Here is a 21,263-nt window from a genome sequence, read left to right on the forward strand (position 1 = left end):
TCCATATTATTATTCAAAAACAGAACTATGCTGCCAGCATCGAATCAACGGACACAAAAGGTTAGTACAGTACCTCCCATAGACGTAAAGTGGGGGTGATTTTTTTTTCTCATCCAACCCTATAGTGTGGAGTATCGTTGGATAGGTCTCTTAAAACCATTAGGGGGTATAGCGGGGGTAGAAAAATATTACTTAAAATTTTCTTAATAGCTACGGAACCTTTTTTTGGGCGTGTCCGACACGCTCTTGGCCGATTTTATTGCATGCTGTCCACACCGCTGCTTAAAATACGCAAACGGTACGGAATCGCAGTGACGTCCGTGAACGTCACGAGTTTTGTTCGGTAAAGTCCTGACGTTTACAGCACGTCACTGCGATTCCGTATTTTAAGCAGCGGTGTGGGTTCGATTTGTAGCATTCGAACATGGCGGATGTAGACAATATCTAATTTTGCTATTTCTGTTTCTTTGGCTAGTTGAAGTATAATTTTGATATGTTGTTTATGCGGCGATTAACCTTAACAGTGAACAGTGATCCCAAAAATTCTATATTGCTCTCGTGTCTGGCATTTTTTTAATGCGCAAGTTGTCTCCACGTGGTTTCAGGAATTTTGCTATCAAGTTGCAAAAACTACAATCACCGTACAACGTCCCTCTCAAAGAGAGTTTACCTTGACACTGGCGAAATTGTCCTATTAATTAGGACAGAAAAGCCATATTTTAAAAGAGAAGAAGAAGCAGCAGCGGTGTCGGTGGAGAGCATGCGATAAAAACGTTGCGCATACGCTGCGTCACTGCGATTCCGTGCCGTCACCTTTAATTGATTAAGTATTACTAACTGAAAAAAAATGTGACTGTATTTGTTCTGATAAGGTATTATTGCCTTCTAACTTGCTCTTGTATTATCCAATTGTATTTTTTTTTATTAAGAAATCCTAAGTCTGCAAGTGCGCTGCAAACTGGTATAGTTTGGGGACCTTTAGATATCCGATGATTCCAACAATGCACATGCGAAATCCCTTTGGTTCCGCAGTCAATGTTTTGGGGTTTAAATTGAACCCCTTCTGATCAAATCTCTACTCCCGAGTTCAAGTCACGCGTTAACTTTAATCCTTATTTAATGAACAATAGAAACTGGTGAGGAACGAAAAAACGATAACGAAATACGACAGCAAATAAGTGTGTCTGTGAGTGTGTCTGTCTGTGGCACCGTAGCTCTTAAACGGTTGAACCGATATGAATGCGGTTTTTTTTAATTTGAAATCAGGTTATCTAGAGATGGTTCTTAGACATGTTCCATCAAATCGTTTCAGCCGTTTTTGAGATATTGAACTTTGAAGTGACAAAGTCGGGGGTTTTCCATTATTGTTGGTTAGGTTATGAGGCCAGGTCAATGGTGTCCCTTGATATTTATTTCTTTAAAATTCTGTTTTGTTTCTTTTCTCATGTACAATAAAGTATTTACATACATACATAAAATAAAATAAAAAGCCGTGGTGGCCTAGTGGTTTGACCTATCGCCTCTCAAACAGAGGGTCGCGGGTTCAAACCCCGGCTCGCACCTCTGAGTTTTTCCAAATTCATGTGCGGAATCACATTTGAAATTTACCACGAGCTTTGCGGTGAAGGAAAACATCGTGAGGAAACCTGCACAAACCTGCGAAGCAATTCAATGGTGCGTGTGAAGTTCCCAATCCGCACTGGGCCCGCGTGGGGACTATAGCCCAAGCCCTCTTGTTCTGAGAGGAGGCCTGTGCCCAGCAGTGGGACGTATATAGGCTGGGATGATGATAAAATAAAATAGGTACTTACTTTGAACTTGCTCAAACCAAAAGGCTGCTCGACAGTCACGCCTGGCCGGTAGGGGCGCCCCCTGGGTTCACTCGCCGACAGTAATACGCTGCGACTTGTTTGCATACATTTGAGGACTTGCCACACTTGCCAGTTCGCCTCAATGAGGGCTCACCAGTTGGCGCCACTGTCGGTAAAGGTTTTTTTTTTAATTCGACTGGATGGCAAACGAGCAAGTGGGTCTCCTGATGATAAGAGATCACCACCGCCCATAAACATGTGCAACACCACCACCTAAGATGGATACCTCAAGTGCCAGTAATTTCACCGGCTGTCTTACTCTCCACGCCGAAACACAACAGTGCAAGCACTGCTGCTTCACGGCAGGATTGCGAGCAAGAGGCGTGAAAACAAAATTTTACATTTAGATCATATTTAATACCTCAAAACCGTACCATAAAAATATCGAGCATGCCATAGTGTTGCGTACTTTGCGTAGTTCCGTTTTGTTCGGAAAAACCGGCCAAGAGCGTGTCGAACACGCCCGAAATAGGGTTCCGTAGCCATTACGAAAAGATTAAGTAATATTTTTCTAAGGATTTCGTATTTTGTACGGAATATTCCAAGTAGGTATATTTTATACCTTGAAAACTTAACCGTTAAAGTTTGCCTTGTAAGTTTGTCACTTCAAAGTTCAATATCTCAAAAACCAGGCAAGTGCCTGTCGGACTCGCGCACCGAGGCGTTCCGCACACATTATAGATATGTAAACGGGAATCGTATGTTGAAGATATTTCTCGCTTTTTCCGAGTGATTTAATACATCCAGTGTAAGCAGAGCAGGGGCCCCTAAGCAAAACGTACGCAGTGTGGGGTCAGATTATATTGGTCATTGATATTTACACAAAAAAAACTGGCCAAATGCGAGTCGGACTCGCTCACCGAGGGTTCCGTACAAATTATTAAAAGTATCTTTATTATATGATGTAACTAAAAATTTACGGTTTTCGCAATAATTCCTTTATCTGTGCTATAAGACGTTGCTTCGTACCAATTCCAAGATTCTGAGTTCACGGGAAGTACCCTGTAGGTTTTGACTCCCTTGCGAGTGTCGAAAATTTGAGAGAGAGAGAGAGAGAAACATTTATTTACACATGTTCGATACACATAAAAATACATTAGATGGAGAGAAAAATAAATAAATAATAATAACATCGAATAGTATAAAGTGCAGCATAAACGGCTGTATTTTTTGATTGCGTTGGCTTAGAAGTTTGATTTTTTCACAGCTCCAAGGGACAGTAGACCTGAGTATTTGATATCAATTTCAGCTTGATACCTCCACGGGTTCCTGAGAAAAAGGGTCTTGACAGACAGACAGAGAGACAGATGGACAAAAAGTGATACTATAAGGGTTCCGTTTTTTCCTTTCGAGAACGAACCCTAAAAACGGGCTAAAAATACATATAAACTACAGTACCTCCACCTAAACACTGTAAGAACACACACAAACCCATCTATCACCAGTAATTTATGGATGTGCCCTTACAAGCTAATAAAAACTGAACTTTTCGAAGCTTATACTTTCCGCAATGTCGGTTAAATCATTTGCCGAATCGAAATCCCACAAAAAGGTTAAAAAGCTGGTAAATACAGCGTCGCTAAGTTGCGCTACTGTGACCATGATGCGGGGAACATTCAGGACAGTCCCATTGTGCGGGACAATAACTACTTAGACACGCAGATGTGTGTCGTTACAAAAAAAAGATTAGAATTGGAGCGGTTTTTTTGGCTGCGAGGATTATTGCGTGCATTTGTTTGTGTGGAAAGTGAGTGTGTATAGTAGTAGGGTGGCTCGTTTAGATCGGTCAGTATGGGAAAATCTGAAACTATGAGAACTATAAGAACCATGTCATGGATTTTAGTAACAAGATACCGGCCAAGAGCATGTCGGACACGCCCAACATAGGGTTCGGTAGCCATTACGAAAAAATTGAGTACTAAGCTAATTGAGATTGAGAAAGTACAATAAATACCAACTTTTTAGATAAAACACGATGGAAACGCTTTATACTCGTCTGTACATTCTTTATTTTTAACCCCCGACGCAGAAACAGCTGTGTTATAAGTTTGACCGCTATGTGTGACTGTGTGTATGTGGCACCGTAGCTCTTAAACGGGTGAACCGATTTGAATACGTTTTTTTATTTGAAAGCAGGTTTTCTAGCGATGGTTTCTAGAAATGTTTTGTCAAAATCAGTTTAGTCGTTTTTGAAATATTGAACTTTGAAGTGACAATGTTATTAATGAAGTTACTAGACTGCAACTAAATACTACCTTCCATAACATAAATAATGATTAAACAAATAACGATCGTTAAAACTAGAACGTTTCCAAAAACGTGGCGCACCAATTTGTCATATCTACCCCAGATCTCGTAATTATACCTCCACAAATAACTACAAATTGTGGGGTGACCACATCACCCATCGTAATAATACTCCCTGGTGATAAAAAGCTGAAGGGTTAAATCACAGTAAAAGTAATATAGGTTACTTGTATTGTGGTTAAATGCTTGTCTTAGTTGTTAACTGACTTCGGAGAAGGTTCTATTTTTAACCCTCGACGCAAAAATCTGTGGCATCGTGGCTCACAAGCGAATGGTTTTATATTGATGTGGGTTTTTTCTTCGTGAAAGCAAGTTTCTTTGAGGTTATTCGACTTGTATAAATAGTTCTCGTCATTTACTGACAAATGTGCGAATTTAGGTCTCCAGTGGGCAAAAATGCTTTCATCTGTTCTCTACAGGTCGCGTTTCTTCGATATTTTTCTTTTTTTTGGATTTTTGTCAAAATAGTCCTCCATAAAAAAAACGTAAAAAGTAGCATATTTCAGCTTTTTGGTCAATTTTACATGGGCTGCAGTCCACTGAGCTATTAAAGAAAATAAGAAAGAAAGAAGTAATATTTTCATCACACTTGCTCGTAAACAGTGTCGTAACATGCAGGCTACCTTGGTTGCAAATACCCCCCAAATAAAACCCTCGACCTTAATGTGCTTGTCATGAAACCCGTGGTTGGTAAATGAGTCATTGCGCGTACAAATTTTCTTGTCATGAAGCCCAAGGTCGGTCAATGAGTCAATGCCCGTACTGATGCTGCTGCGCGCGCTGGCCCACGCACGTCAGGCGCATGATGCGGGAGGGGGAGGGGAGGGCGGCGCTGCCAAGAGCGCAGCCTAAGGTTACGGTAGTACTATTAGTTATTCTGTGCTAAGGTATCGCCAATATTTGGAAGAATTATATTTTTTCTTTTACAAATATAAAATTTTACTCGCAAATGTGATGAAAAACATTGTATGTCGCACGGGCGGTACTAGAATTATGAACATCGACTCATTAAAGCCTAAGTCTTCGACTTTGGCTTCTAATAGACTCTCGTTCGTAATTCCTTATTACATATACAGCACTGATGTGAAAATAACGAAATTTCATAATTTTTTAACTAGTTTTGGCTTGTCTCAGTTGGTAACAGAGCCCACGCACTACACTGATACTAGTCGGACACTGCTTGACGTAGTGTGCACCAACTTACGTTCTAGGAAAGTCACCGTCGAACATGTGGGTTCTCTTTATGGGCATTGTCTTGTGGTTTGCGAGTTCAATGTTAAGCGTGACAAACCTAAACCGTACTCTATTACATATAGGTCAATAAAAGAAATAAGTCTAAAAAGAATTAGATGCTGACTTGCAATGTGTGGGATGGGATACGTTGGCTGACCTAGGCAATGTTAATGACATGGTGGATGCGCTGAGCCAGCATATCGTTAGGTTATTTGACCTGCATGCCCCTCTAAAGTCATCGGTCGTCAGAGTTCGCTCTTACCCCTGGATCACAGAGACAGTTAAGAGCATGATGCGCTTGCGTGACAGGGCTGCAGCAGACTTTCATAGAACTAAGTCTGATAGTAAAAAAAAATATTATAAAGATTTAAAGGCAACTGTCAGCAAAGCACTATTTTACGAAAAATCAGCCTATTTTAATCAGTATATAAATCAATATATGAATAAACCTAAATTACTATGGAAGAATCTAAAATCTACCTTGTTTCCTAAAAACGACACAGTACTACCCACTATTTTTAATAATGCTAATGCTATTAAACAATCATTTTGTAAGCTTGCCAGGCTCTTCAGAAGTCACTATATCGCAACTGACTTACTATGAGTTCCATAGGTTTGGCGACTCAACATTTCATCTGGAACCAGTCAGTATAGATAATATTGTAAAAATTATTAATAGTCTAAAATCTAATGCCGAAGGTTTTGATGGCATAAATTTGGACATGCTAAAACTAACATTCCCATATACTTTGGAGATGATTAAAACTGTAATTAATACTTCTATTTTGACATCGACTTTCCCTGATCTCTGGAAAATGGCAATTGTGCGCCCTCTACCTAAGGTCTCAAACCCAACTGAGATGAAAGATCTTAGGCCAATCAGCATATTATCATGTTTTTCAAAAATAATGGAAAAGACTGTGTGCACACAATTAACAAACTACCTTGAGAATAGTAAAATTTTGCCAGAAGTGCAGTCAGGCTTTAGGAAGGGGCGGAGCACGGTGACTGCTCTGCTGGATGTGACTGACCACATTCTGTGTTCTCAAGATAAAGGAATGTGCACTCTGTTAGTGTTACTCGACTTTTCTAGGGCATTTGATTGTCTAAATATAGATATGTTGCTGTCTAAGTTGAGCTATTATGGCTTTGACTACAATGCACTGAGATGGTTTCACAGTTATCTGACAAATCGCTTCCAGTATGTTAAGATGTGTCTTAGTGATGGTTCTTATCAAAACTCTGATAAGTTGGCCCTCACTAGAGGAATACCCCAAGGATCAATCCTTGGACCAATCCTATTTATTTTATATACGGCAGACATACAGGGTCACATAAAGCACTGTAAGTATCATATCTATGCAGATGATATACAGGTTTACATATCATGCAGGTCATCTGAGATCAACAGTGCAATAGAAAAACTTAATATGGATCTCTCTAGTATAGCTTCTTGGGCTGCTAATAATTGCCTTGTATTGAATCCTGGTAAAACAAAGTATTTAAATTTTTGGCAGCCAACACCAGTTGGCCAGCCTCAATGACACATGCCTCACACACGTAATGATGGGAAACATACCCATTGAGCGTGTTTACGAAGCCCGCAACTTGGGTCTTGAAATGGACTGCGGTCTGCGTTACGAAAAACATATTGCAAAGTCAGTTGGAAATTGTTTCTATAAACTTAAAGTATTATACAGAATTAGGCCTTTAATAAATGAGAGATTGCGCATTCAGTTGGTAGAGACATTGATCTTGTCAAAATTGAACTACATGGATTTGGTGTTTGGACCACGACTTCTTGCTAAAACTAAAAGACTAGTCCAACGTGTACAAAATGCCTGTGCTCGCTACTGTTTCAGCATTCCGTTAAGGGCCCCATGTAACACCATATTTAAATCAACATAAAATCCTTAAGATGCAGCATCGGCGCAAGCTCCACCTTGCTTGCCTCCTCTTTGGCATAATAAAACACAAATCCCCACCTTATCTTTATGATAAGTTGTCTTGGTCATCCAGCCAGAAAGTGCGAGGAGCTCGGCAGTGTGGTGTACAGTTGTTGACACCTCGCCATGCTTCAGCTGCTTTCAGAGGGAGCTTCAGATACGTGGCAACGAAGTGTTGGAACAACATCCCGCCGCCAATTAGGAACCTACAAAATATACATAGCTTTAGAATTAAAATCAAAGCACATATGTGTATACACCAACAGAGCCAAGAATCCTTGGCTCTTGACACCAGTTGTATATAGTTTGTATGTATTTAGGTCATACATAAGTATTAAATTCATACCAGTGTTTCGCGTCCCATTCTTTTTGGCGGTGGGTGTTTTGTCTCATCTCCTGGCTTTAGGTGCCACGTTGCTGCCAACACATTGGAGCAGCTTACTGCCGCCTATCTGGAACCTGCAAAAATAATAATAATAATAATAATGTGGACTCAGAGAACAGGAACATATAGTTTGGCGGAGGCAGGAGGCTTGCTGTAATATACTAGTTTGTGCTTTGTAATTGAATTGAATTCTTTTTAGGTCATATAAGTAGTATTAATATACATACCTGTGTTTGCGTCCCGTTCTGTTATATGCGTGACGTCTTGTACCCGGGTTGCACAACAAAGTTTCATGCCGCCACTCATCTGTGGTCTGTTTTTTTAAGAGTAGTTTTATACTTATTCACTTTCATTTCTTCAATTTGTCTGTTTGTAATTGATATGGTTGGTACTGGTCCGTGTTGATCAATATGTAAATGGTGTATATTATAATCTTTGCCAGCCAGTTCCTTTTGTCGGAGGCATCGCATCGCAAAAGAAAATGTTTAAAAATTACTATTTATTGCCACGACAGCAGTATAAGTATTATTATCTTTTACACTGAGCCACGTCACTTCTCCCTTTGTCTATGGTTTTAATTTCTTAATTTCTTCTTTTTTTTAATTTTTTTTTTCTCCGTCTGACTAGGGCAAAGGAACTGGCTCATGCATACATGTTTATTTAACGTTTGGGCTCCACAGAAAACCAGCGTTACTGCACATAATGTGCGGCAACACATGCTGAGTGGAGACCCTTTTTGGTATCCTGCTGTGTCACCTAGTAACATAGTTTTAGTGCTAGTTCTAGTCTTAGTTTTAGGTGGTACATTTTTGGAGCCAAAATAAACTTTTCTTTCTTTCTTCTTTCTTTCCTTAACGGGTGGACCAATTTGAATGCGGTTGTTTATTTGAAATCAGGTTTTCTAGCGATGGTTCTTAGACATGTTTCAGCTAAATCGGTTAAGCCGTTTTTGAGATATTGAACTTTGAAGTGAACAAAGTCGGAGGTTTTCCAACATTTGTGGTTAGGTTAGGTCTGTGAAGTATATGATTTAAAAGGCAAACTGTTCAGGGAATATTATTTGGCAGATGATCGTTATGTATGAATTTTAAGTGGCAGAATTACTAAACGACGGTGTTCATTGTTCAAAATGTCATTACAACAAACACAGAAGGGTAAAGTTATAATGTAACCAGTTACCCCACACATAAACTATTTGCTACCAGAAAAAAACTTAAATTTAAAATTTAAAAAACCCCGACAACCAAAAAACGCCAGCAAAAATAAAAAACGCCCTACAAAAAACGCCGACAAAAAAACCAACTAAAAAGTAAAAAATAATTATGCACTACCTAGCTGTTGCCCGCGACTTCATCTGCGAAGAATTTTAATTTAGTATTAGTACCTAGTAATATTTTTTTTTTATATATAAGCGTCGTCGGTGTCGGGGGACCGCTAAGGTTAACAGGAAACTTAAGCATATATGTTGTATTTTTTAAAGTCTTAACCTTAGCGTCCCCGACACCGAAGACGCTTAGATAAAAAAAATATTACTAGGTAAGTACCTAGTATAAGTATACTAAATTAACTTAGGCTAATTTTGCGGGAAATCAGCATAGTCCCCGCGGGATAGGGATAAACGAATTCTTCGCAGATGAAGTCGCGGGCAACAGCTAGGTAGTACATAATTATTTTTTACTGTTTAGTTGTCTTTTTTGTCGGCGTTTTTATAGGGCGTTTTTTTTTATTTTTGCTGGCGTTTTTTGCTGTCGGGGGTTTTTTAAATTTTAAATTTAAGTTTTTATTTCATGCTTTTTAAACTGGTATTTTTTTTAAGTGTACTAGTGTGTTGGATATCCTGGCTGCAGCATCAGCTCATCGTGTTGCCACCATTGCATTGTATGTAGAATCAATTACTGATCAAAACGAATCCAAACACGACATATGTGCCATTATTTTTTATAGAGTGTACTAGTGTGTTGGATATCCTGGCTGCTGCATCAGCTCATCATGTTGCCACCATTGCATTGTATGTAGAATCAAAAACTGATCAAAAGGAATCAAACACGACATATCTGCTATTATTTTTTCAAGAGTATACTGGTGTGCTGGATATCCCGGCTGCAGCATCAGCTCGTCGTGTTGCCACCACTGCATTGTATGTAGAATCAATTACTGATCAAAACGAATCCAAACATGACATATGTGCTATTATTTTTTCAAGAGTATACTGGTGTGCTGGATATCCCGGCTGCAGCATCAGCTCGTCGTGTTGCCACCACTGCATTGTATGTAGAATCAATTACTGAACAAAACGAATCCAAACACGACATATGTGCTATTATTTTTTACAGAGTGTACTAGTGTGCTGGTATCCTGGCTGCAGCATCAGCTTATCCTGTTGCCACCATTGCATTGTAAGTAGAATTAAATACTGATCAAAATGAATCCAAACACGATATATCTGCTATAGTTTTTTCAAGAGTGTACCTACTAGTGTTCTGGATATCCTGGCTGCAGCATCAGACCGAGAATTCCATAATCTTGCATAGTTATATAGCATACATGGATGTTTCAAATTTTAGGTCCGAAATATGTTTGAAAGTAAAGTAAATACCCATTATGCGTCTAAGATTCCTACCGCAGCGAACAGAAGAGCTGATGATCTTAAAACGGCTGAACCGATTTGATAAAACATGTCTAAGATCCATCGGTAGAAAACCAGCTTTCAAATAAAAAAACGCAATCAAATTGGTCTACCCGTTTAAGAGCTACGGTGCCACAGACAGACACAGACACACCAAACTAAGCAAAGCTTGTACTATGGATACTAGGCAACGGATAATATACTGATATAGATCCATACTTATACTTATATAATATATAAATGCGAAAGTGTGTGTGTTTGTATGTTCTGTGTATGTTTGTCCGTCTTTCACGTCAAAACGGAGCGACGGATCGACATGATTTTTGGCATAGAGATAGTTTATACGGTCAGAGAGTGACAAAGGTTACTTTTTATTCCGGAAAAATGCCGAGTTCCCGAGGGAACAGCGCCCGATAACCAAATTCCACGCCGGCGAAGCCGCGGGCATTAGCTAGTAAATACATACTTAAATACATATTAAACATCCAAGACCCGAGAACAAACATTCGTATTATTCATACAAATGACTACCCCGGCCGGGAATCGAATCGAACTCAAGCTTCCTAGTCAGGTTCTCTAACCACTTGGCCAACCGGTATTATAATTTCCATTTCATGACATATATTTACTCTCAAATTATGATTTGTGTTTACATTTGATGTATTTGTTTGTATTCACAAAAATATGCTTGTCGCAGGCCATGCAGCACGACACGTGCGAGCACAATAAATAGGGTGGAAAGAATCAATGGACCCTGGACGGCAACTACCTTAACTTAAATCCTTTAGTTAGCTAATTGTACTGAAAGGAAACATTCCTTTATTTTAAAATTGAACAAAACTACATTCAAAAAATCGTCTTATCATCCCTTATCTCACCCGGGAATCGAACCAACTAAAATTTGAAAATAAAACTCGCTATTTTATTATTCGAATCAATAGGATTATAGTTCAGGATATAAATTCTCTAATAACATTTGGGGTTTGTTTGCTCCGCGTTGCAAAAAAAAAATATTTTCTATTTTTTAAACTTTTCGTCTAGGTACATACGCGTGTAAGAATTAATTAGGCATAGATTTATTATTAACATTTAGCGATTTTCTTGTAGAAGACTCAGTCTGTGTTAGCGCTTTTTGTTTTCAAAATTTCAAAAATTTGTCGCGTTCTACCTTTTTTAACCCCCGATGAAAAAGAGGGTGTTATAAGTTTGACCGCTATGTCTGTCTGTCTGTGTGTCTGTCTGTGGCACCGTAGCTCTTAAACGGGTGGACCGATTTGAATGCGGTTTTTTTTATTTGAAAGCTGGTTTTCTAGCGATGGGTCTTAGACATGATTTATCAAAATCGGTTCAGCCGTTTCAAGATCATCAGCTCTTTTGTTCGCTGCGGTAGGAATCTTAGACGCATAATGGATATTTACTTTACTTTCAAACATATTTGGGGCCTAAAATTTGAAACACCCATGTATGCTATATAACTATGCAAGATTATGGAATTCTCGGCCTGATGCTGCAGCCAAGATATCCAGAACACTAGTAGGTACACTCTTAATAAAACTATAGCAGATATATCGTGTTTGGGTTCGTTTTGATCAGTATTTGATTTTACAAACAATGCAATGGTGGCAACAGATGAGCTGATGCTGCAGCCAGGATATCCAACACAATAGTACACTCTATAAAAAATAATAGCACATATGTCGTGTTTTGATTCGTTTTGATCAGTAATTGATTCTACATACAATGCAGTGGTGGCAACACGACGAGCTGATGCTGCAGCCAGGATATTCAGCACACCAGTATACTCTTGAAAAAATAATAGCAGAAATATCGTGTTTAATTCCTTTTGATCAGTATTTGATTCTACATACAATGCAATGGTGGCAACAAGATGAGCTGATGCTGCAGCCAGGATATCCAACACACTAGTACACTTTAAAAAAAATATATATCAAAGTTAAAAAACATTGAAAATAAAAACTTAAATTTAAAATTTAAAAAACCCCCGACTTTAAAAAACGCCAGCAAAAATAAAACGCCCGAAAAAACGCTGCTTGAAAGACAATTAAAAGGTAAAAATAATTATGCGCTACATAGCTGTTGCCCGCGACTTCATCTGCGAAGAATTCGTTTATCTCTATCCCGCGGGGTCTATGCTGATTTCCGCAATGTTAGCCTAAGTTAATTTAGTATAAAGTATCTAGTAATATTTTAACTAAGCGTTGTCGGTGTCGGGGACCGCTAAGGTTAATAATTTTAAAAAATACAACATATTTTAGTTTCATGTTAACCTTAGCGGTCCCCGACACCGACGACGCTTAGATAAAAAATATTACTAGATACTTTGTTACTAAATTAACTTTAGGCTAACTTTGCGGGAAAATCAGCAAAGTCCCCGCGGGATAGAGATAAACGAATTCTTCGCAGATGAAGTCGCGGGCAACAGCTAGGTAGCGCATAATTATTTTTACCTTTTAATGGTNGCTGATGCTACAGCCAGGATATCCAGCACACCAGTATACTCTTGAAAAAATAATAGCAGATATGTCGTGTTTGGATTCGTTTTGATCAGTAATTGATTCTACATACAATGCAGTGGTGGCAACACGACGAGCTGATGCTGCAGCCAGGATATTCAGCACACCAGTATACTCTTGAAAAAATAATAGCAGATATGTCGTGTTTGGATTTGTTTTGATCAGTAATTGATTCTACATACAATGCAGTGGTGGCAATACGACGAGCTGATGTTACAGCCAGGATATCCAGCACACCAGTATACTCTTGAAAAAATAATAGCAGATATGTCGTGTTTGATTACTTTTGATCAGTATTTGATTCTACATACAATGCAATGGTGGCAACAAGATGAGCTGATGCTGCAGCCAGGATAACCAACACAGTAGTACAGTTTAAAAAGATATACTTATATCAAAGTTTAAAAAACATGAAATAAAAACTTAAATTTAAAATTTAAAAAACCCCCGACTTAAAAAACGCCAGCAAAAATAAAAATAAAAACGCCCGAAAAAAACGCTGCTTGAAAGGACAATTAAAAAGTAAAAAATAATTATGCGCTACCTAGCTGTTGCCCGCGACTTCACCTGCGAAGAATTCGTTTATCTCTATCCCGCGGGGACTATGCTGATTGCCGGCAAAATTAGCCTAAGTTAATTTAGTATAAAGTATCTAGTAATATTTTTTTATCTAAGCGTTGTCGGTGTCGGGGGACCGCTAAGGTTAATACTTTAAAAAATACACATATTTAGTTTCATGTTAACCTTAGCGGTCCCCCGACACCGACAACGCTTAGATAAAAAAATATTACTAGATACTTTATACTAAATTAACTTAGGCTAATTTTGCCGGCAATCATTGCCAGTCACCTTATAAAAGATATTTATTTATCAATAGCTATGAAAGCGGCCTTCGCCTTTTAGCAGTGTTACCAGCACACATCTGTAAAAAATCTTATAAAACCAGCCAAGAGCGTGTCGGACACGCTCAAAATAGGGTTCTGTAGCCATTACGAAAAAATAAGTAATATTTTTGTAAGGGTTTCGTATTTTATGAGGAATCTTCCAAGTTTAGGTATATTTTATACCTTAGGCTGCTATTTACTTTTAAACTACTAATAATTCTCAAGAAAATTAAACCGTTATAGTTTTCCTTGTAAGTTTGATATACTTACTACCATCCTGATTTTTTTTTAATTTTTCTACCCACCGGGGGGGACGCTCGATTTAAATGAACATTTGCACTTTAAAGTTGAGTATATTGCAAACAAATCACTGAATCGAAAATTCGTTTTAGCAATCCCCTAATTATTTTAAAATACCTATCCAACGATACCCCACACTACAAGGTTAGATGAGAAAAAAAAATCACCCCCACTTTACGTCTATGGAAGGTACACTAAATATATTTTTTTTTTTTAATTTTTATTGTACCATATCGAAAATACAAACTGAGACATGGCTGCACAGAAAAACCAGAAAAAGACCCCAGCGCTGGGAATCGAACCCAGGTCCTCAGCAATCCGTGCTGCGTGCTATAACCCCTACACCACCGCTGGACAGGAATCTAGACACGAATTTTTCCTATGCATACATATCTCAGGTTGCTTATTTCTACTATGCTACTTATGCAGCAGCACTAGCGACATCTATGTTCCTCTCTCATCGAGAGACGTCACATTCTTTCGGAACCAACCGCTCACCCAGACAAGAGATGTCGCTATTAAGCAATCAAATTATGATTGGTTCGAACCTGGGTTCGATTCCCAGCGCTGGTCTCTTTTTCTGGTTTTTCTGTGCATCCATGTCTCAGTTTGTATTTCGATATGGTTTCACGGATACCCGTAAAAATATCAAATTTGGAGTTGAAATAAAAAATACAAAAAGACTCCAAAAAAACAATCATAATTTTATTGTACCATTTTGTCGGCATAGTTTACATACATATTCGTGCAAATTTACAGCTTTCTAGCATTGATAGTCCCTGAGCAAAGCCGCGGATGGACAGACAGACAGACAGATATGGCGAAACTATAAGGGTTCCTTGTAATTTTCATGGGTAGATAGCCGGGTGGAAAATTGCGTTTTCATCTCTTAAGTGGAAAGTATTTATTTTTTTATTTTTCGATTAGCCACGGAGTCTAAGATAATTGAGTCACGTCATGACACTTTTTTTCACGTTTCGGCATGGCCATCTGGATGCATGTCGTGACCAAGGAGTTTATATACAACAGTCAACAATGGAGGTTGAACGCCGAACATCCGTTTGAAACAAGAAATTTCATCTTTATTACGTCACGAACATATTCCATCTCTATCTTTAGTTAGGTTGAGAAAGAGATGGAAGTCATTCGTGAAATGTGAAAGAAAGAGATGGAATATATCAATAAGTAATAAAGGTACTTCTTCGTTCGGCGTTCAACCTTCAGTTTTGTATATAAGCTCCTTGGTCGTAACCAACTCTTTTTTTTTATAGTCGGCGGTGGAAAGTGGCCAGGTCGAAAAGGTACCGTTGGAGGTTGGATATAAGTAAATTCAATTTATAAATATTCTAATTTTTTGTAGTATTTTGCTTTCCTCACAGTCGAAATGAAAAGTAGTGTCTTACTCGGTTGAAATTACCCATTTCCCCCCGAACTATTGGAAACTAAACTAAACTAAAGAGAAATATCTCGGCTGAAATGGGTCACTTTCCACCCTTGGTTATCAATCTACTATTGTCACAGACTGTTACCTCTCAGCACAGATACAGAAGTTTATTTGTTTGTATACTTTACTTACAGGGTCTTCAAATTCTTTCGGAATATTTCTCCATCTGATGATGAATGCGACCGCGGACGCCCCCCACGCTTTTAAAAATACAACCTACGAGCTCCTTGTAGTATAATAATAGCGAGGTGGCCTGTTTAGAAAATACTGTGTCGTATTATAATATTGTAACTTTAAGCGCCATCTATGAGATAAACTACGTAACATGTAAACATTGACACGGACAGACAACGCTCAGCAAGTTACCTTCGCACAACTTTAGCCTTGCTATGATTACAAGTAGTTCTGCGAAGAAGTAAGAGATGGCGCTATAATATCAACACAATAAAATTGTTTATTTGTTACTAGTTTCACTCGTGGCTTCGTTCATGTAACCGATATTTCAATTGCACTTCCGAGATTCCGCAAAAAATGCTAGGAATTTCCATAAATTACGTAGTAGTTGCACCAAGCTAAATATAGGAACGATATTAACAATGTCAAAGCAGCTGTCAAGTATTCGGTTAATTATTTCACTGTAAGCTGAAGTTTTACAACGTAGGTATTGGTAGAGTCATTCACGATGACGCGTGCCGTAGTTTTTATTACAATGTCATTAATGTCTAATTTTGACAAAATCATGCGTCATCGTGGATGGGCACTAGGTATACAATTATATCCACTTTGACACTCGGCAATTCTACAATGATTGAAATCAAGACTTGAGACCGTATTGCTTAACGTTTCTGGCGCTCGCGATCCTAATCAAATGACAGATTTCGCATACAAAGACTGTCATTTGATTGCGATCAGGAGCATAAGAAAGGTTAGGCAATACGGCCTTTGGTCATGGCCGCGACAACGTCTAATCCGGCTTTGTATATTAGACAAGGTAAAAAGCTTGATAGTAAAAAACAAAACAAATACTAATATGTCGTAATTTATGTATAATTTACCTTTACGATTTCAACCGAGACATCCCGAGTGTCAAAGTGGAAATTCGTAGTAGTTGTATACACGTTTGATATTTTAAGTATATATTGGCCGCCATAAATATATATAACTAGTCAATTAAAAAAAATTATAAAACCCGTCAAATAAAAAAATAAACGATTACGTTTTAATTTCAATGAGAGCTTCGTAAATCTGGGAGCAAACAAGTTCTCTCGCTAATTTAATCTAGGCCAAGTTGTATTTTTTGCCAAGACCGCGCCGCAGCCATTAAGCTCAACTAAGTTACCTCGTTACGAAGGTATAAGTGCACTTATTATAAAACCCAGCAGTTGTGGATTGAGGGAGAGAAAAAGCTACAACAAAACAAGTCTAATCAATGAAATGAAACTTTATCAGCAAAAACGGCTGTCAAGATTTAGTTAAATTGATATAATTATATTAGATGTCTCGCCTAATTGACATATAATAATTATCTTTAATATGACTCGGGATGACTTCATTCACAATCCAATTTTATTAACTTGCCCATATTGCCATACCTATTATGCTCCACTGCCCGGCTCATGCACATCCCTTTTTTGTCACCTTCCTAACATGTCTTCAATCTTATGTCGTATCTACCTTGTCCACCGAAGCCGTGGTGGCATAGTGGTTTAACTTAGATATGGCCTCTCAAGCAGAATATTGTGGATTCAGTTTTTCGAAATTTAAGGCGAAATAAGGAAAATATTGCAAGGAAACCTGTACAACCTGCGAAGAAATTCAATGGTGCATGTCTCAATCCGCACTAGGCTCGTGTGGGAACTACGGCCCAAGCCCTCTTATTCAGAGAGGAGGCCTATGCCCTGCAGTGGGGCGTGTACATGGCTGGGATAGTGATGACTTGTCCGCAACTCCGCACATTGCTGTATCACAGTTATAACCCGAAACCCACTGGAATAACGAAATTTCTTACACATGACCTCAGTAATGACAAGTAGCTATGATGAACCAGAAATTGGTGCAGTATCAGGTCGTGTCTGTTATTAAAACGCATTTTTAGGGTTCCTTACGTTTGCGTTTATACCTGCTGAGCTGGCAACGTTGCATTTTTGTTAATTTTTCTCGATTATTCCATAAAAAATGAATGAAAATTAATAATGTTGTCTGATAGAACCCTTATTAATTTATAAGTTAATGTGTCTACTCTACTCCAATAATTAATCATGATAGACTTTTATATTCCTTAAAAACGAATTAATGTTTATGATCGGTTTTAAAAGAATAAAAGTCTATCACGAATAATTATTGGAGTAGACACATTAACTTATATATAAGGAAGGGTTCTATCAGACAACATTATTAATTTTCATTCAATACGGTAGGTATATTTGACTACTCCTGAATTTGCCATGTCTTATATATTATTATGAAAATATAGGTATACAGAAAGTGTTTAGCGAAGAGAAAAAATCAGTTGAAAATTGGATTTATAGGGATTTAAAAAAAAAACTATATACCTGTCTCTTTCTCAAACGCTTTTCTCGATGCAGCAAGTATGGCGCTACTAGCGTGTGACGTCACATGCCAGTATGTCTTTCTCTGTCTAATCTTGGATTTCAAACCTTTATAACTTTGTCATTTGTAAAGGTAGCTTAAAATTTGTTTCTCTACCTACTCGACAAAAGGCATTGCGACGGGGAAGAAGTAAATCCTCCTATCTTACATTTTTGGGCAAATTGACTTTTTAATGTAGTTAGATGTAAAATTTTTATTTTACGTATCCTGTAAAGATCTCCTATCTACATGTTCAAGTTTTAGGCGATTTTTTGTCAAATAGAAATAGCTCTTAAAATACAGCTTTTATATTTTGTAAACATTTTTATGAAAAAACCTCCTTTCTGCTGGAAGAAATTACTCCTATCTGTTTCGCGCGTGTTTTTGCTGAAAATATCTCCTATCTGCATAAAGAAACGTGTTTACTCGACCGCTGCGCTCGCGCGACTGACTGGTATGTTGAGTTGACAACCGCGTAACGTCTTGACGGCTGATCGCGCGATGTCTAGGAGGTTTTAGTCCGTCTATACAGATGGTGTTAGCTTCGCTCAGTTTGCACAACCGCGCCGCTGCTTACTAATATCACAGCAACAAGTGCAAGTTTTAACGTGCATCTCGTGAAATATATTGTGAAAAATAGAAAATAATGTTTAGTTTGTGTTGGATTGTTAATGATTAAGGTAAGTTTTACAATATAGATTACAAGGTAGTAAGTTTACAAGGTAGATTTTTTTGTTTTAAAAATACCTCCTATCTCCGTATATAACGTAGAAAAGAGATGTTGGCATTGTTAATACTTTGAAGTTAGAAGATCTTACTAACGGCGAACCTGGACGACAGGCATTCATTTTACGTGTGCAATAGATACCTATGATGGTTTATCTTATACCTAATTACAATGTTCAGGCACTGCGTAATATTGGACGAGAAGATATTACAAAGTTTCCCGAACGCTGCCCATCCGAGTTGGATTCTTCGGGCGACCTCTTTGTCGAAGTTGGACCTACCCAATTGGTCAACTTGTACAAGGTAAACATAGTGGTCAACAACTTCGAGTGCATCGTTCCAGCGATAACCGGCACGGGTGTGACATGGACATTTGACATGTTTTTAGTCTTGACCATATTCATCTTAAGACCCACCTGAGGTCACTGAGCATAGTATTTAGCTCCTCCAGCGACTTTGCCATTATGACTATATCATCGGCAAAACGAAGATGGGTGATGTACTCGCCGTTGATATTGATGCCGAACCTGTTCCAGTCCAAGAGCTTGAAAACGTCCTCCAACGCATTTGTGAACAGCTTCGGAGAAATAACGTCTCCCTGTCTCACACCTCGCTGTAGTTGGATTGGTTGTGTACTCTCGTTCTGCAACCGGATCGACATAGTGGCGCTGCTGTACAAACTCTTTAACACCTCGATATATCTATAGTCAATATGGCATCGCTGAAGGGACTGCAATACAGCCCAGGTCTCGATTGAATCGAAGGCTTTTTCATAGTCTACAAACGCTAAACATAGTGGCCGATTATTCTCCTCGGTCTTCTGTATAATCTGGCGGAGCGTGTGAATGTGGTCTATGGTGCTAAAGCCTTTACAGAATCCAGCTTATTCGGGAGGCTGGAAATCATCAAACCTTCGCTCGAGACGATTCGTAATGACCCACGAAAATAACTTGTATACATGACTCAGGAGTGAGATGGTTCTATAGTTCTTCAATAAGGTATTGTCGCCTTTTTTGAAGAAGAGCACCACCACACTCCTGTGCCATGCATCCGGCGTGGTACCCTCGAGTATGACGGAATTAAATAACCTCTGGAGGACTACAAGTACCGGTTTACCACCCGCTCTCAGAAGTTCTGTCGTGATTCCGTCATCCCCCGGAGCCTTGTTGTTTTTAAGTTGTTTGAGAGCCACTCTAATCTCGTACTGGCTGATGGGATGTCTTCAGTGTAATGACGGATTAGTTTAGCTCTGGTGCACCTACAACGGGCTTCTGTGTCGAGGTATATAACTGTTCGTAAAACCTTTCGAGCTCTCTCAACAACTCCGGTTTCGATGGGATGATACTGCCATCGTCGATCTTCAACTTAGTCATTTGGCTTTTCCCAATAGACGAATTCTTTGCGAACACTAGAGCACTGGTTCCGCTCAATTGATTCCTTAATACGTGCAGTATTAAAGACACGCATATTTGTTATTTGTTAATTTACCTACTAATAACTATAACTCTGGGTTTACTTAATTTTTGCTAGGAAAACCATCGGAAGCAGTAAAGAGAAGATTTTTTATTGATGATGACACAGCACCCAAGTATCCTAAACGTTAGTCTATCGACTATTAACAGAATAATAAAATCGTAATTTTGTGTAAAGTTTATATCTTCAATAAAGATATTATTTAGATATTATTCAATTAAGATATTCACTTTCTAATTCTTCCCCTATTCCATTGAAATATCTTCTAACTTGAACTCAATTTGGGATTCGTAATAAGCAATACCTCCTATCTTACAAAATCATGCTTAATTTATGTTATAAAGTACTTATTGATATTATTCTAAATAAAGATAAGGTTTTTGATGCTGTAGAACATTGTTTACACAGAGAAATTATACTAATATTAGGAATTTGAAGGAATCTTTACTAGTGGAAAAATCGTCTAACTTCAAAATACTCGACACAACACAAGGAACAATACCTTCTAACTTGCACTTACTTTAAATCCTGTAGCACTACTAAATAATAATTAGTTTAAAAACACAACTACTTAGATAACACAAACCCTCAGAACATCAGATCAAGGTAAAATTATAAACAAAAAAGATATTCAGTTTTTTCCTTCTCTGTAAAGTTAGGCCTGTGTGAGATAGGAGAATTTACTTCTTCCCCGTCGATTGTAAAATTTTAATTATAATAAGTCTTTGATGAACGATATAATTACATATAAAAAATAGTCAATACTTACCGTATTTTTATGGAATAATCGAGAAAAACTAACAAAAATGCAAACGTGCCAGTTCAGCAGCATAAACCCTCTTAATCAACTAGGAACCCTTATAATTTCGCCATGTCTGCAGGCCTACTACGAACTCGAAAACTTGAAGTTCGTGTCGTGCGATCCCTCTGACACTAATACTATTT

The 21,263-nt window shown here is 38.2% G+C and overlaps 1 protein-coding gene and 1 long non-coding RNA gene across 3 annotated transcripts in view; one reads left to right on the forward strand and one right to left on the reverse strand.

Annotated features, from left to right (window-relative positions):
- LOC141432927 (ras-related protein ORAB-1-like) overlaps positions 1 to 4,319 on the forward strand; it is a 16,438-nt gene extending 12,119 nt beyond the window's left edge. The window contains exon 4 of the mRNA XM_074094761.1: positions 4,176 to 4,319. Within this exon, the coding sequence (XP_073950862.1) occupies positions 4,176 to 4,319 (144 nt within the window). The remainder of the gene's footprint in view (positions 1 to 4,175) is intronic.
- A 938-nt stretch (positions 4,320 to 5,257) lies between these two features.
- On the reverse strand, positions 5,258 to 8,577 carry LOC141432813 (uncharacterized). Of its 2 annotated transcripts, XR_012451865.1 has the most exons (4): positions 7,970 to 8,577; positions 7,704 to 7,816; positions 7,397 to 7,563; positions 5,258 to 7,043 (listed from the first exon to the last, which is right to left on the reverse strand). It is a non-coding gene; the product is annotated as an uncharacterized lncRNA (long non-coding RNA). The 2 variants fall into 2 exon arrangements; XR_012451864.1 differs by lacking the exon at positions 5,258 to 7,043 and having other exon boundaries at positions 7,294 to 7,563.
- Between the last annotated feature and the right edge of the window lie 12,686 nt (positions 8,578 to 21,263).

The sequence above is a fragment of the Choristoneura fumiferana genome, chromosome 11 (genome assembly GCF_025370935.1).
Source record: "Choristoneura fumiferana chromosome 11, NRCan_CFum_1, whole genome shotgun sequence".
Classification (NCBI taxonomy): domain Eukaryota; kingdom Metazoa; phylum Arthropoda; class Insecta; order Lepidoptera; family Tortricidae; genus Choristoneura; species Choristoneura fumiferana.